Source organism: Eleginops maclovinus, chromosome 5 (genome assembly GCF_036324505.1).
Source record: "Eleginops maclovinus isolate JMC-PN-2008 ecotype Puerto Natales chromosome 5, JC_Emac_rtc_rv5, whole genome shotgun sequence".
Classification (NCBI taxonomy): Eukaryota; Metazoa; Chordata; class Actinopteri; order Perciformes; family Eleginopidae; genus Eleginops; species Eleginops maclovinus.
Genome location: NC_086353.1, coordinates 18,417,451 through 18,430,925, shown reverse-complemented (window position 1 = coordinate 18,430,925; position 13,475 = coordinate 18,417,451). Strand labels below are relative to the sequence as shown.

The 13,475-nt window shown below is 42.9% G+C and overlaps 1 protein-coding gene across 1 annotated transcript; it reads left to right on the top strand.

Annotated features, from left to right (window-relative positions):
• Positions 1 to 302: 302 nt before the first annotated feature.
• Positions 303 to 13,031, top strand: cp110 (centriolar coiled-coil protein 110). Its single transcript, XM_063884493.1, is given in 11 exon segments — positions 303 to 938; positions 1,391 to 1,516; positions 1,611 to 2,781; positions 2,784 to 4,055; positions 4,704 to 4,846; positions 7,198 to 7,299; positions 7,740 to 7,853; positions 9,046 to 9,132; positions 9,299 to 9,415; positions 11,238 to 11,311; positions 11,719 to 13,031. Coding segments are annotated over 11 exon segments (3,492 nt in total). The 5' UTR covers positions 303 to 812; the 3' UTR covers positions 11,879 to 13,031.
• The last annotated feature ends 444 nt before the right edge of the window (positions 13,032 to 13,475 follow it).

The following is a 13,475-nucleotide window of genomic DNA, read 5'->3' as shown; positions in this document are numbered from 1 at the left end:
AAATGTGATTTAAATAATGGTGGGAAAGATAAAGAAAATATGGAATCTATACACAACGTATTTGTCATTTTTAAATCCTAATGTTGAGGTGCCAATAGGCCACAACTCCACAACTTAACTACAAATGATTTGTTTTTGTATATATATTTTTTAATCTCAGCGCTATAAAGCCACACATTTGTGTCTGTAGGTGGCGATACCGAGTTATGACTGCCACTTCTTCTCCAGCAGGTCCGGATCCTGTGAAAACACGGAATGTTGTGGCTTTTTGCTCTTTATCAATACAAACCTAGGTTCAATGTTGTTGACAACAAATATTTCATTTGTTTAGTTAATATAATATGAGTCTTTACGGACAAAAGTTGCGTGTTGTCTTGTAAATTGCTTTATTTGCTGATTCATTTGCTGTATTCGACCCTGTCCGTGCTGTGAATCCACTCCGGGTTTCCATGGCGCCGCGGCCGTTTCCTAACTGTCAGTCGGTTGCTGCGCGAGGAGAGGCGGGTAAAAATGTAAACACACATCCATCCTGATGGAGAGTTTTGGTTTGGTGTCCTCTTAGACTTTATTTTGTTTCTCTTTTCTCAAATGTAACACTGTAGAGCTGCTCTTCTTTAGCTTCTCTTCACTCTGTTTTTTAATATATATATCCTAAATATTACTTTACCCGCAGTTATTGAGCGCTAACCAAACCAAAAGCAGCTACTCGTTAGCCAGTGAGCTAGCTAGCTAGGGTTACAGCTCAGCAGCTAATATATCATATCAATAGCGTAAGTTAACTGTTTCTACCGACCGTGTCCTGATGCAACTTGATGGAGGACTACGACCAGTTTGTGCAGCATTGTTTCTCCCACCTGAGGAAGAGTGAGGAGGAAGACAAACCTCCACCTGGCTCCTCTCTCATCCGCTTCTATGGACGACCCATCCTTCCTCCTCTGGTACGAGTTTAGCTTTATTTCTGTTAAAATCCTCAATATTCGGGGAGTTAATCTCAGCTCTCATGGCACAGACAGACTAAAAACACGGTTAAAGCCTCTACAGAATACCTTTGTATCTTTAAAATGACTAACTGAATGTATGGAACAATGGTAATTCAACAGGGAAGTGGTACAATATCCTTTACTATTTACTGAAAATGGGGCAGATAGTTCCAGCTTGTCAGATGTCAGGTTTGCTGCTCTGCCCTGTTCTATATAATTGTAAAGTTGGTATATCTTTACCTGGGTTTTCAAATATTGTTTGGACAAAATAGCAATTTTTTGTTGTCATCTCAAACAAAGCACAGGGAATTTGTGATGGACATTTGTCATTGTTATTATTTTATAGACCAAACCAGTAATCTGTTGTTTTACATGCATGGCGCCTCATGTCTGCTTTCTGATGATAACAGCTCTCAGGGGGGCAGAGAGATGAGATGCAGCGACACAGAGATGCAGCGCAGAAAGCTGCTGTCCACAGGAAGATGAAGGATGATTTAAGAATGGCCTACGTGCAAACTATCCTCCACAGTGTTCAGGTAAGATATGTCCTTACTTTTCAGCTATCCTCATCCACAATCTTCCTATATTTGTGTTTTGTCTAAACATACTTCCCCTTCCTTGTTTTTCCAGCTGAGGAAGACACCAACACTGGAGGAGTTGCTTCAAGAGTCGGAGATTAAACCAAAATCTTCAGATTCCAGCGACACCAGCATTGGATCTGGGCTGCAGAGCCATTTATTCCTTGGAACAAAGGAAAGCCTTTTGCAGTCACCGCCACCTGAAGGCAAAGAGAAGGATGCTGTTTCTTTTCCTCCATTGACATCAACTACTTATAGTGCCTTTTTCGCATCTGATGTGATACCTCAGCAAAGTGACCAGAAGGATGGCCTTTTTAAACAACATTACAGCCAACCGGTTTCACAACCGAGCCAACAGTCAGCGTCCTCTGGTTACGTGACCTTTGAGAATCTTGTGAGCAGCTCCAGTGTCTCTGAAAGGATTGATGCAGAGAGAGAGAGCATTAGCTCATTAGAGGGGGATTATCATAATAACATGGGTGGCCTTTTCCTTCAAAACACCTCAAACACAATCGCCAAGATGCCAGATATTTTCAGCCACCCTCCCATAGATGGAGAGGAATTGGAGAGGAGCGGACTGGAATCCCCAATTTGTACTCATTTTACTTTAATGAAAGACATCAGTTGCACCTCGCTCCAGGAGGATTCAATCATATGTGACCATTTACAAGATGGGACATCTAAAAGCAGTCATCAAGACCGCACAGAGAGTGGGGACAACTCTTCGTTTTCTTCAGTCATTGAACTTGACAATGATCACAGTTTGGACAGAATGGACGGCACAGTGTCTTTATTAGAAAACAGTGGCATGGCAGACAATCTGGAGTTATCACAGATATTAAACGCTCATCTCAGTCCAACGACAGAGCTGCACATTCAGCACAAGGACATAAAATCCGCACCAGCAGGCCTCCATGTAGATGAGGAAAATCCATCTGAGGAGCCTTATCGCATGAGCCTCCAGGCCTTGCTGAAGAAATCCCAGGAGTACCGGCGGAGCCAGCGGATGCTTAGGAACCAAGCCAAAAGCACTAAAATGCAGGAGAGGACCCAAGAACAGACGAGAGCAAGGGCGGAGGAGCAGAGCCTCTCTGATAAGGAGAATGACGAATTTCCTTATAAGGGGACTGTGACCGCAGAGGGGAAGAGACTGAAGGAGAGGAGAGGCACTGTTATCCCGCCAGCACAGAAATTCTTTGAAAACGATACAGCGTTTGAGAACGAGTTTTTGGGGAAAAGGAAAGCTTTAATTTGGAAAGCACACATTTAAAAATAGTTGGAAATACTAATGAAAGAATGAGTGTTGTGAAGGAGACCGTAATCAAAAACAACAAGCTGAATATTTCACAAGAAGTCATAACAGAGGCTACCCAAATCAGTCCCGCCCCACAGCAACAGCCCACGTCAACAGATTCCTCACCCAATCAGGAAGCCTTTTACTTGACAACCTGTCCCAAAGCTTTTTATAATGGGGTAGGGAAATATCAAACTATCCCAGCCCTTAATTTCAGTTTGAGTCCTGTGAAAAGCAAAAGCACTATCCAAGATGGAGAAGCTCTCAATGGGGTGGGGACCTCAGAGAGGAACGTTTCAGTCAATTCACGTTTGAATGAAAGCCACAGGGTTAGAGACCTGGGAGATAAAAACAGTCCAACGTTAGTTGCTTGCACTGTGAACCTCCCGGCGGAAGGGGATGTCACACATAAGAGCTCACAGCACATAGATCAGCTCGAGTACGACCTGTCTAGTCTGAAAGTACTGATCTCGGATCTGGCATCCACACTGACAGACAACTTGGAAAGCCCTGGCCGAACTGACAGCAACACCCAAAACGAGTTCAGATTTAACAAAATGAGGCATGACGATGAGGTGGAGCAAGACCAAAGACTCGGAGAGCAGCCGCAATCATTAGACAATTTCAATAACGTGCTTGAAGACACTGGATCTGAACCATGCATCAGTGACATTGATGAACAGGCCGAAGAAGCTGCTAACGTAAGAGAGCTCAGGCTATCCAAATCCTTACCTACAGAGGGAGGAAAGGACAAAGAAAAATCTACAGAAGCACTTAAAAGCAGTCATGGACAGCTCGGCAGCAGAAAGCCCACAGCTAAGTGCATCCTCTCTGTCATGCAGCGGATGCGAATTCCCGACGTATTCCGAATTTCTCCGTCTGCAACCACGTCTTCACGTAGCGTTTCGGTGCTTTCAGATTCCAGTAACCTAACGACGGAGAGGAAGAACGAGACGGCCGCAGAAGCTAACGGTTCCCGTTCGCCGTCTCTCAACCAGTCGTACGACGTGGACGCGCCGTCTGGCCTGTGGCTCCTCGAATCGTCAGACAAAAGTCATCTTGTTCAGGAGAAAGGTCTGACCCCAGAGAGTGGAGGTGAAGGTCAGGGCGGGGTATCCAAGGTCAAACGGCGGCTGCTCATGCAAATGACGGACGAGACGAGGGAGAGGAGTGCAAATGCCAGCAGAGGCAGCAGCCCCCGGGGTGAGACAGGGACAGTTTGTGTTGTGACCGGGTGAATAGGAAGCAGTGTTACAAACAACACTCCAGAACGAGACGTAATAATAAGAACAGCATTAAGGCTGCTACTTGTATTAACTTCATTTTGAGTAATTGATGTCATTGTTTGGTCTTTTAATTGTCACTAAAAAGGTCCATCCCAGTTTTTCCAACTCCACAGTGCTTTTTTGTCATTCCAAAACCCAGAGATATTATTTTAAATATGTCGTTGGATGGAGGAAAGCAGAGAGATCTTCATATTTAAGGCTAAAAACAGCTACTTTTTTTCAATTTTTACTTGAAAAATGACTTTAAACATTATTTGATGATCCAAATAGTTGGCGATATCTTTCTGTATGAATGGCTCAAGCTGTTCCTTTAGGTCTTTTTAAGTTAATATGGTTTTAATCTGCATTATATAGGGAGTCCATTTTTGTCTTCTTTGTTGTAAGTTCTTTAGGTAAAGTGCACTGTACAGCCCTCTTGTTTAGGATTTTTTTTTTATATATCCCAAAAACATAAATGAATAATAATAAATCAGATAAGAACCCAGCATACCCCCGTCCCTCAACACCTCTTTATTTCTTTGCCAACATTATTATATTTACTCACTATGTGACCCACCTATCACAGATATCCTGCCTGCAGCTGCAGTGCGGCGGTATGAAGGCCACGGCGGTCAGGAGGCGGAGCAGGAGCAGCTGAAACAGGCCCACGCTGCTCAGGTCCGAGCACTGCAGGAGGAGCACCGGAGGCAGCAGGAAGCACTGATGCAGGTGAGACCAGGGGGAGAGCCACTGGTATAGTTAGGGGACTACTGTTCATTCATCCTGAGTTGCTTCATATACTACAATTAATTGTAAAGTCCCCCAGTAATAACACTACTAGCTCCTGTATGATTAATTGGTTTAAGGAGTTAGCATTTTTAATAACCACGTGTGTGCAGGGAGAGATGACAGGGAATGAGAAATTAAGAGAAGCAACAAAGATCCCCAGCTGAAGTTGAATTGAACACATTGCGTTTCATGTTGCCGTATTAATCCCTAAACTAACCCTCTGAGACCCACGCTAGGACCTTTCTGTTTCTGTATATTTTGTTTTTTGCCGTGTAAATCATCGCTTTTTACAGAATAATCAAGTTTTACACATCCCAGAAATCAGCACAACCTCAGGTAATGTTATATGTCACTCATCAAAGACTTGGCCATTAATTAAAAAAAATCTAAAAAGGCACCTTGAATTTTAAATTTATTTCATTACAAAAGAACTGCTAACCATAATATTGTAAAGAACACACAACCAAGAAAGTTGCACACATTTGTTGGGATTGTGCCAGAAGTGGTTAGAAGCTTCTAACTTCCTCTTTACATGCTTTTTTTTTAATGTCTAAACATGATGTATATCATGGCAGTTCCTGTGCACAGTCACACACAGGGACAGCTTGCATGTTTTGATTCAGAATAGGGTATTCATGGGAGTATTGTGTCCCAACCCTCTGAATCAGACACTCTGATTGGCTGTGAAGGCATCCAACCGGAGTGTTCGATTCAGAAACATGACTCCTACACACTATACGTCACCAACAAAGATGGTGGATGAGAATATAGCGGTAAAAAAAACAGAAAACGATAAGCAACGCGCCGGGAAAAGGGTGACACTATCCCCATCTTTTCAGACTTTACGCTTCCGGTTTACCAATGCAAGTAAACGGCTCACGATGACAAACTTGATAACATAGTTTAGTTCTAGCTCAAACTGCTGAGAAGTTATGACGCTTTTAAGACGACGTGATATTTGGGTCGTATACGATCCCGTGGGTCTCAGAGGGCTAAAGGGGACCCCGTGGTATAGAACATTTCAAGCTGTGCCCTTTCAAAATGTCTCTCTGCTTGTCATGCGAGTGTGTCCCCTCCTGTGAGCCTCAAAGGGAACATGCAGAAACCGAAGAGATGAAATGTTTCTAAAACCTCTTTATTCTAACTCCAAACACGGTTCAAACAGTCATATTGATATTTCCTTCATCTCAATGGCCCTGCTTCTTGCACTACATTGCATCACCTATTGCTACACAGATCCAGAGCTACGTAACTCCCCCGTAAAGGCGACCATAACTCACTCCACCCAAAGTCACCTATCAAAGGAGCTCCGAGAGTATCTAACCGATTCACTAAGCTGTGATATAACATTGACCCGGAATGTAATGTGCAGTCGCCCTACCTGTTAGAGCGTGCGGAGCGGGGTCGTGGGCAGACTACAGACATCTGCTCATTACAAGAGACCTTCAGACTCTCCCCAGTAAAAACACACACAGGGATTCTACCATAAATGTTTCATTACATCCCTAAGAGGCAAGCTGGCATAGTCGCCAGTTCCTCTGTGTGTGTGTGTGTGTGTTTGTGTGTGTGTGTGTGTGTGTGTGTGTATGTGTGTGTGTGTGCTTCAAGGACGCCTGCTGTTCTCTGGCTGCCAGTTCTTGTTTCTTCAGCTCGTGTCTGTATTTGTTCTTGGCCCAGTGTCCTTGCCCTATTAATCACAGTCCCTTGTTTAATTTATGTCTCCTTAACAACAGTATAATTAACATAACTGTTTAGTAAAAAAAAAACCTGACTTATTTTTTCCGCCTTCCCCTCTGTCCTTCCATCGTTTGTGATGGGATGAGAGAGCTAGCTGGACTGGGAGGGAGGAGGGGATCGAGGGATTTGACACAGAAAGAGAGAGGATAATTTGTTTAATTCATGAGCGTCTGTGTGTGAGTGCCAGATCGTCCCGTCCAGTGCCTCCACTAATGGTCCCTTCTACCTTCTTTGTTTTCCCTCAAACCTCCTCCAACGTCATTTTTACTCTCTGGCTTTATTAATTTTCTCCTTCTCTCCTGTCTCCTCGTCCTCTCCCCCCCTGGTACTTCTCTCATCTCATCCCTCTTGCCTCTGTGCCCCAGCTCCCCCCTTCTGTCTCTTTCTCTCCACCCTCAATTAATTTCTTCCTCCTGCCTCATTTGCTGTCCTCTCCAATTCAATATTTTTCCAACCTTGCGTGCGTGTCTGCACACACACACACACACACACACACACACACACACACACACACACACACACACACACTCATGTCTCCATGTCTTGTCTCCCAGGCGTTGGCAGAGCGCTACCGTCTCCTCCAGAGCGTGTCCTTCCCTTGCGCCATGTCAAGCTCACGTCCCGAGGATACGGCGACCTTTTCTCTCCTCTCTCAGGTAACACCAGCACATTTTGTTGAGTGTCAGGGAAGCGAAGAGCTTATCCTCCTACCCACAATATTCTTTATTCATCACCAGTTAGCCGACTCGCTCAGTGGAAACAAATAGTCCCCCCTCGATGTCTTAATCCTTATCTCTAACCCTTCTCATCTGTTACTGCTCTCATGTGTATTGAAGTTTCACTATAGTTGTTTTTCAGCATCAACAAGTGAGTGGCACATTATTCTGCAGCTTATTATTCCCTGTTACCGTCCTGAGCTGCGCGCCCGCTCCCGTTGACGCGCTAAACAGATGCCGAGCAGAAGACCTTGAGAATTTGCGCGGGAAATTAATTGGTTGTCATTGATGGAATTAGCATTCTCCTCTCTCGTCCCCCCTCTGGTCCTCATTATTCGCCCCCCCCCCCCTTCATCACTCAGTTCTCCTCTCTTCCTCAGCCCGGCCCGCTGTCGGAGCGCTGCCGACCCCTGCTGGCAGCCGCCGTGAAAGGATTCCTGACTCGCAGGATGCTGAGGACGGAGAGGGTGGCGCAGCTGGGGCGCACCGTCAGGGTGAGTGGAGACAGCTCTGTCTCGTAGAATAAAGATTGTATATTTGGTTTACAGCGGTGCAAACCCACTACATTTACTCAAGTATTGCCCCTTCAGTAGTGTTTTATTTGTCTAATACTTTATAGATTTGTTATCTTCACTCTAATTGTACATTTTCTGCTATTTTATTTCTACTTATGTGCAATGCCTTGTTTTTATGCTACTGCAGCACATTTTTTTCCCAATTTTGGATCGATAAAGTACATCTTATCCCTTCATAACTGAGATATTTTTTGACTTAACTTGTTTAGTTCCCTTTTAAACTACTACTACGCTATATTTCAGAAGTAAACATTGTACGTTCTACTCTCATTCTATTATCTTAGACCTCTATTTGCACTTCCTGTTTAATGAAAGCCATATATATCGAAACGTGTAATGTTTGTGAGGAACTGAAAGCATTGCTTTCATGTGTTTTGAAAGGTTTTCCAAGCTAAATAAACAACTTAAACAGCCTCCTGGATTCCCTGGGATATGCATCATCACATGTTGCTATTTTTTATGATGACCTTTTATTGATGCTTGCTTCTCGAAGGACAAAGATACAAACATATGATGATGATAGGATAAGATGCATTGCTGTAGATTAAAGTTTGTAAAGGAGTTGTAATCGAAACAACCTTAAAAATCTACAGCAGTCAAATATAACATAATCCCTAATGCATCATAAACACTGACAGGGAGCATCACTACTAAATTACTATATTTAAGTTATTTTAATAAGTATATTTGAAGATTCATACTTTTACTTAAAGAGTCACTATTGTGCTTTGGGGGTTGTCTTGTTCCTGTAGTGCGTCATACAGGTTTGTTGTGCATTTAAATGATCTGCAGTGGCACCAGCTAACCAATCAGAGCAGACCGGGCTCTGGTTTCAAACAGAGGGTGAAAAGAGGTGCTGCAGCACAGGCAGTATGAGAAAAATAAAGAGCTGTTTGAACATTAAAGCAGAGGCACAAAATACAAATATACCTGAAAATTGCAGAATGGGGCCCCTTTAAAGCAGTATTGGAATAAAGAAGTTTAACTTATAGAGGAATATTTCCACACTGTGGCATCTGCTCTTTTACTTAAGTGATCTAAAGACTTCTTTTGCACTTGTGCGTGTGTGTGTGTGTGTGTGTGTGTGTGTGTGTGTGTGTTGTTCATCTAGGACACACACCAGTTCCTGCAGGCCCTCCAGCAGCAGAGCCCGAGCAGCAGACAGGACGTTTTATTGCAGGAGAGAGTCACTCTGCAGGTATCAAAGCGCACACATGTTGTAAAACATCTGTTAACCTTTCCTCTTCTTCCCTGCTACACTGCCAGCTGAGCAGTTATTCCCTCCATCAGCAGTTTACCACAACACCATCACTCGCATTCATTCAGGCCTGCCGTCTGCTCTGTAATTGTCTCCCCCACTCCAGCTGCGCGCCGCACGTTACGAGGTCCACGACATATTCTTCAGCCTGTCAGCCAGGGAGAGGATGCAGCTGATCGGCTGGGACAGGGAGCTGGCCAGAGAGAGGGAGCTCAGGCGGCAGGTAACACTTTCTCAATGTGGGAGCTGAACCAATCATAGACATTGGATATGGCTCAGACCGCTGTAGCAATCTCACATAATGCCACAGAAAGACACCAGAAGAGCAGATTCTCATTTTCTACCACTTGATCAAAACTTAAAGAGGTCTTACCATGCTTTTTGGGGTTGTCCTTTCCTGTGGTGTCTTTATATAGGTTTTTGTGCATGTAAAGGGTCTGCAAAGGCTAGAATCCCAATGTTCCCTCTATGGGAGTTTCTCTGAAAATGAGAGTAGAGCCTCCTCAACGCCACAGAGCATCAGCATTGAGTCACAGTGGCTCTGATCCAGGTCTAATTATTCCAAATGCCATAGTGCTTCTAATACTGTCTGGACCTTTTTGGACAGACCCTAACATTTCACATTGTCTTTATCAGTGTTGGGTTAGTTCCTCAAGGAAAGTATTGCATTACACACTAAGAGTTACTTTAGAAAAAAGTAATCCCTTACTTTACTGAGTTACTCAGTGCTAAGTTACTCTTTAACATCACCTGAGGTGCACCATAAATCAGAGAAAAAATAACAGTAGTTTAAGCTCATGTATGCCAGGATCAGCACAAACTTAATCTAATACACTTTATTTAAACGTCAGCCGTGTTTCCATCAGAACACTGCTCCAGGTATTTCTTGCTCAATATGTTTCGGAAGGATGGCGATTCCACCGTGGAAACCATGGATGTATTAATGAAACGGGCAACATCTTAGCTATGCGACATTTCTGCTGCGAGCAAAAAGGGACGGTTGATTTATTTTACTGCAGATAGTTGGAGACCTTAAAAGTAACGCAAATAACTAGATCATTTTGTGCGTAGAACTATAATGTAATTACTGCCGAACCAACAGCTTTACACTATTGCGTACAGACAAATGTAATCTGATTACCTTAACACAATACTTTGTAGTACTCCCAACACTGCTTATAAGGAATCTTACAGGAGTTGCACGGATTGATCCACTTTTTTATCATGGAAAACTCAAATTAAATTGTATGTTCATATTAAAACAATGACCCCTAAAAACAGTTCTCTATAACTGCACAGAGTTAGTTTTATTTGTTAAAAAAAACATATTTATTTTCACAGCACTGTACACAGTATACATACAATATACAAACAACAACAAACCATTACACAAAAAACAACACACGGTGACACACGGTGCTACACTCGGCGAGGCCTGCTGTAACAGTGCGCTGTCGCTCAGAGCGTGCGCACACTTTGTATTACACATCTACTTTTATATGCACATAGAAAAAGCCATGATGTTATATTTGTGTAATCTGGCCAGCAAAATATGGGATGCATGAGGCATGCCCATCGACCCATCTCTAAATAACAGTGTTGCTTTATTATGTTGTTGATCCAGTCTAAAATATTCCATGTACTCGGCAGTGGCTCAGTCTGTAGGGACTTGGAACCGAAGGGTCACCGGTTCACATCCTGATTGGAAAAAATAACGGGTGTGGACTGGTAGCTGGAGAGGTGCCTGTTCACCTCCTGGGACTTGCTGAGGTGCCCTTGAGCAAGGCACAGAACCCCCAACTGCTCCCTGGCACCGGCAAAACTGGCAGCCTTTGCTCTGGCACCTCTCCAGATGCATGTGCATGTGTGCACCTACCTGTGTGTGGTTAATGTATGTTTGCATGTAAAAACAGTGAAAACTGAATTTCCCCCTAGGGGGATTAATAAAGGTTCATCTTTCTTCTTCTTCTATTTACAATATTGTAACATTCCTAGGGAGCACTGCAGAGGCTGATCTGTAGTGTGTTTGTGTGTGTGTTGTTTAGAGTGGCCATCCCAGAGGAAGGAGTTCTCTCTCAATTGCTACGCAGAAATCGCTGGAGAGGAAGAGGGGGATGATGTGAGTTTCCACTGGTTCCTCTTTTCTTTAGATCTCTGTTTATGTCACATGTGTTTGTGTGTGTGTGAATTTATAAGGACACATGTTCAGACAGTTATTTATAACACAGTCACACAGGGTAAAGGAATCTTTCGTACTCTGAGCTAAAACTCTGATGACAGGGCTTTATATTGAGCAATTAGTCGCTTCATCTGATTTAAAAAAAGTAAACCGACTGAAAGCATTCAAAATCTAGTCCTTAGTGGATTTAGCACATATATTTTCTATGTAATTTTCCAGTCTCCAGTAATGGTGCAGCCAGCTGAAGTAGCACTACTCAGCTTAGATATTTTAATGAATTGAATTTTTTGCACTATAGGCTTTTTTTTAACAAGCAGAGGCATAACTACATCTCCTTTTTCCTGCAGGATTCAGAAAAAAGCAGCAGAACGACACAAGGGAGTGGTGCCGATGAGTGGACACAGTAGTGGGTTCTCTGCTGAGCAGCCGCCAGAGACCAGGCGAGGACAGTTCAGAGCCAATCCTCAGAGGGTCCCAAAGAGCACTCGCTCCTCGAGACCCCGGTGACACTTTTTAATTGGCCCCAGTGTGGACTCCTAATAAGGCCTCTAGCGATAACATCAATATTGTAAATCTAACCATTTCAGAGAAATCCAAATTTAAAGCGATGCCTGTTGCTGGCGGATATATTATTGCTTTTTTTATCTTGTGTGCTGTGAAATTCCGTCCACTTCAAAACCAGAGTATAATACCGTGCTGACAGCCCTCCACTACCACATAGTCTCACTTCAGTTTGGGTGAAACATCAGCTGCTCTGTCAGTAACACAAACCTTTATCAGGTCTGCTTCCAGTATTTCTCCCCATTTGAAGTGTACTGATGCTGCAGATGTAAGTGGGACAAGTGTTGAGTTGGCAAAACACTTCCCAACCTTAAGAGGAAAAGCGCTGACCAGAGAGATGCTGTTTATGATTTGCTGCAGACATTATGTAATGTCCTTGCAGGGAACTTGCAGGTGTACTGAATAACATTAACAGATGAATATTTCTGTAAGCCAGTGGTTTCAATCCTCTGGGCCGCAGCAAATACATATTCAACACAAATTACAGTTTGTTTTGAGTGAATTACTGGAAGATTTGACATTCTCCTGCATCTAAAACTACACAAATAAATAAGAAGGATCACTCATTGGCTGAACGTTACAAAAGAAGGATGCTATGTCCCTGAGCAGGCAAACAGGACACCAGGATTCAGGAATCCAGCCAAGAATGAAGATATTCATTACACCTCAAAATTACTCGTCTGAAAGAGGAGCTTTTAATCAGGTTGTAACTCAGCTTTGATTGCACTGATTTTCCAGTTGTCCACTGGTGCTCTGCTTTGAACGAAGAATTCCTATTTATTTCCCTTAAATGTTTGTGCCTAGTTTACCAAAAACAGACAATCTCCCCCGTTTGTGTGATATTAACAGTTTTCTTTTAGGATAGGGTGCTCACTTATATCATGCTAAAATGCAGCTCCAGAGCGTGGTGTTACTGCTCACTGCTGTTACTACTTGAATAGTGTGTTACTCCCATGCGTTGCCTTAGTTTATTGGGATTACATGTTGGCCAAAACACCTTTGTAAACCTTTGCATCATCATTTTGTATCCTTAGAGACCTGTTGGACCCGTTTTACATGTTATTTATTTGTATTTGTTTAGTAATAAATGTTTCTGAACACTAAACAAGTTGCAGTGAAGTGTGTGTTTATTGAATAGGCTTGCATAAGCACAAATCTGAATAAATATTCAGTTAGTTTTTCCTCACCATACTATATTTAGTCTTGGGTAAGAATAATGTATTTTCTATACAACATGTGCCCAAAGACCAAATATACTGTAGTATAAGAACATGTATATATCACAGAAACTGCAAGGAGCACAATTAAGCACTTAGAATGTAGGAACTCATCACAAGTTTAATATCAATATAATGCAGACAGAAAGAAATCCTGCTTTTGGACAAAGGGGAGGGTTTCATTTGAACTATTTGAGAAGTATTCTGTTAGATTGCCCAAATAATACCCTGAACCATATTTTAAGACTTAAAAACACTCGGAACAAACGTGGATTTTCTTTTGTTTATCATTCCAACTATGGTGGTTGGGAACAATGGGGTTTTAA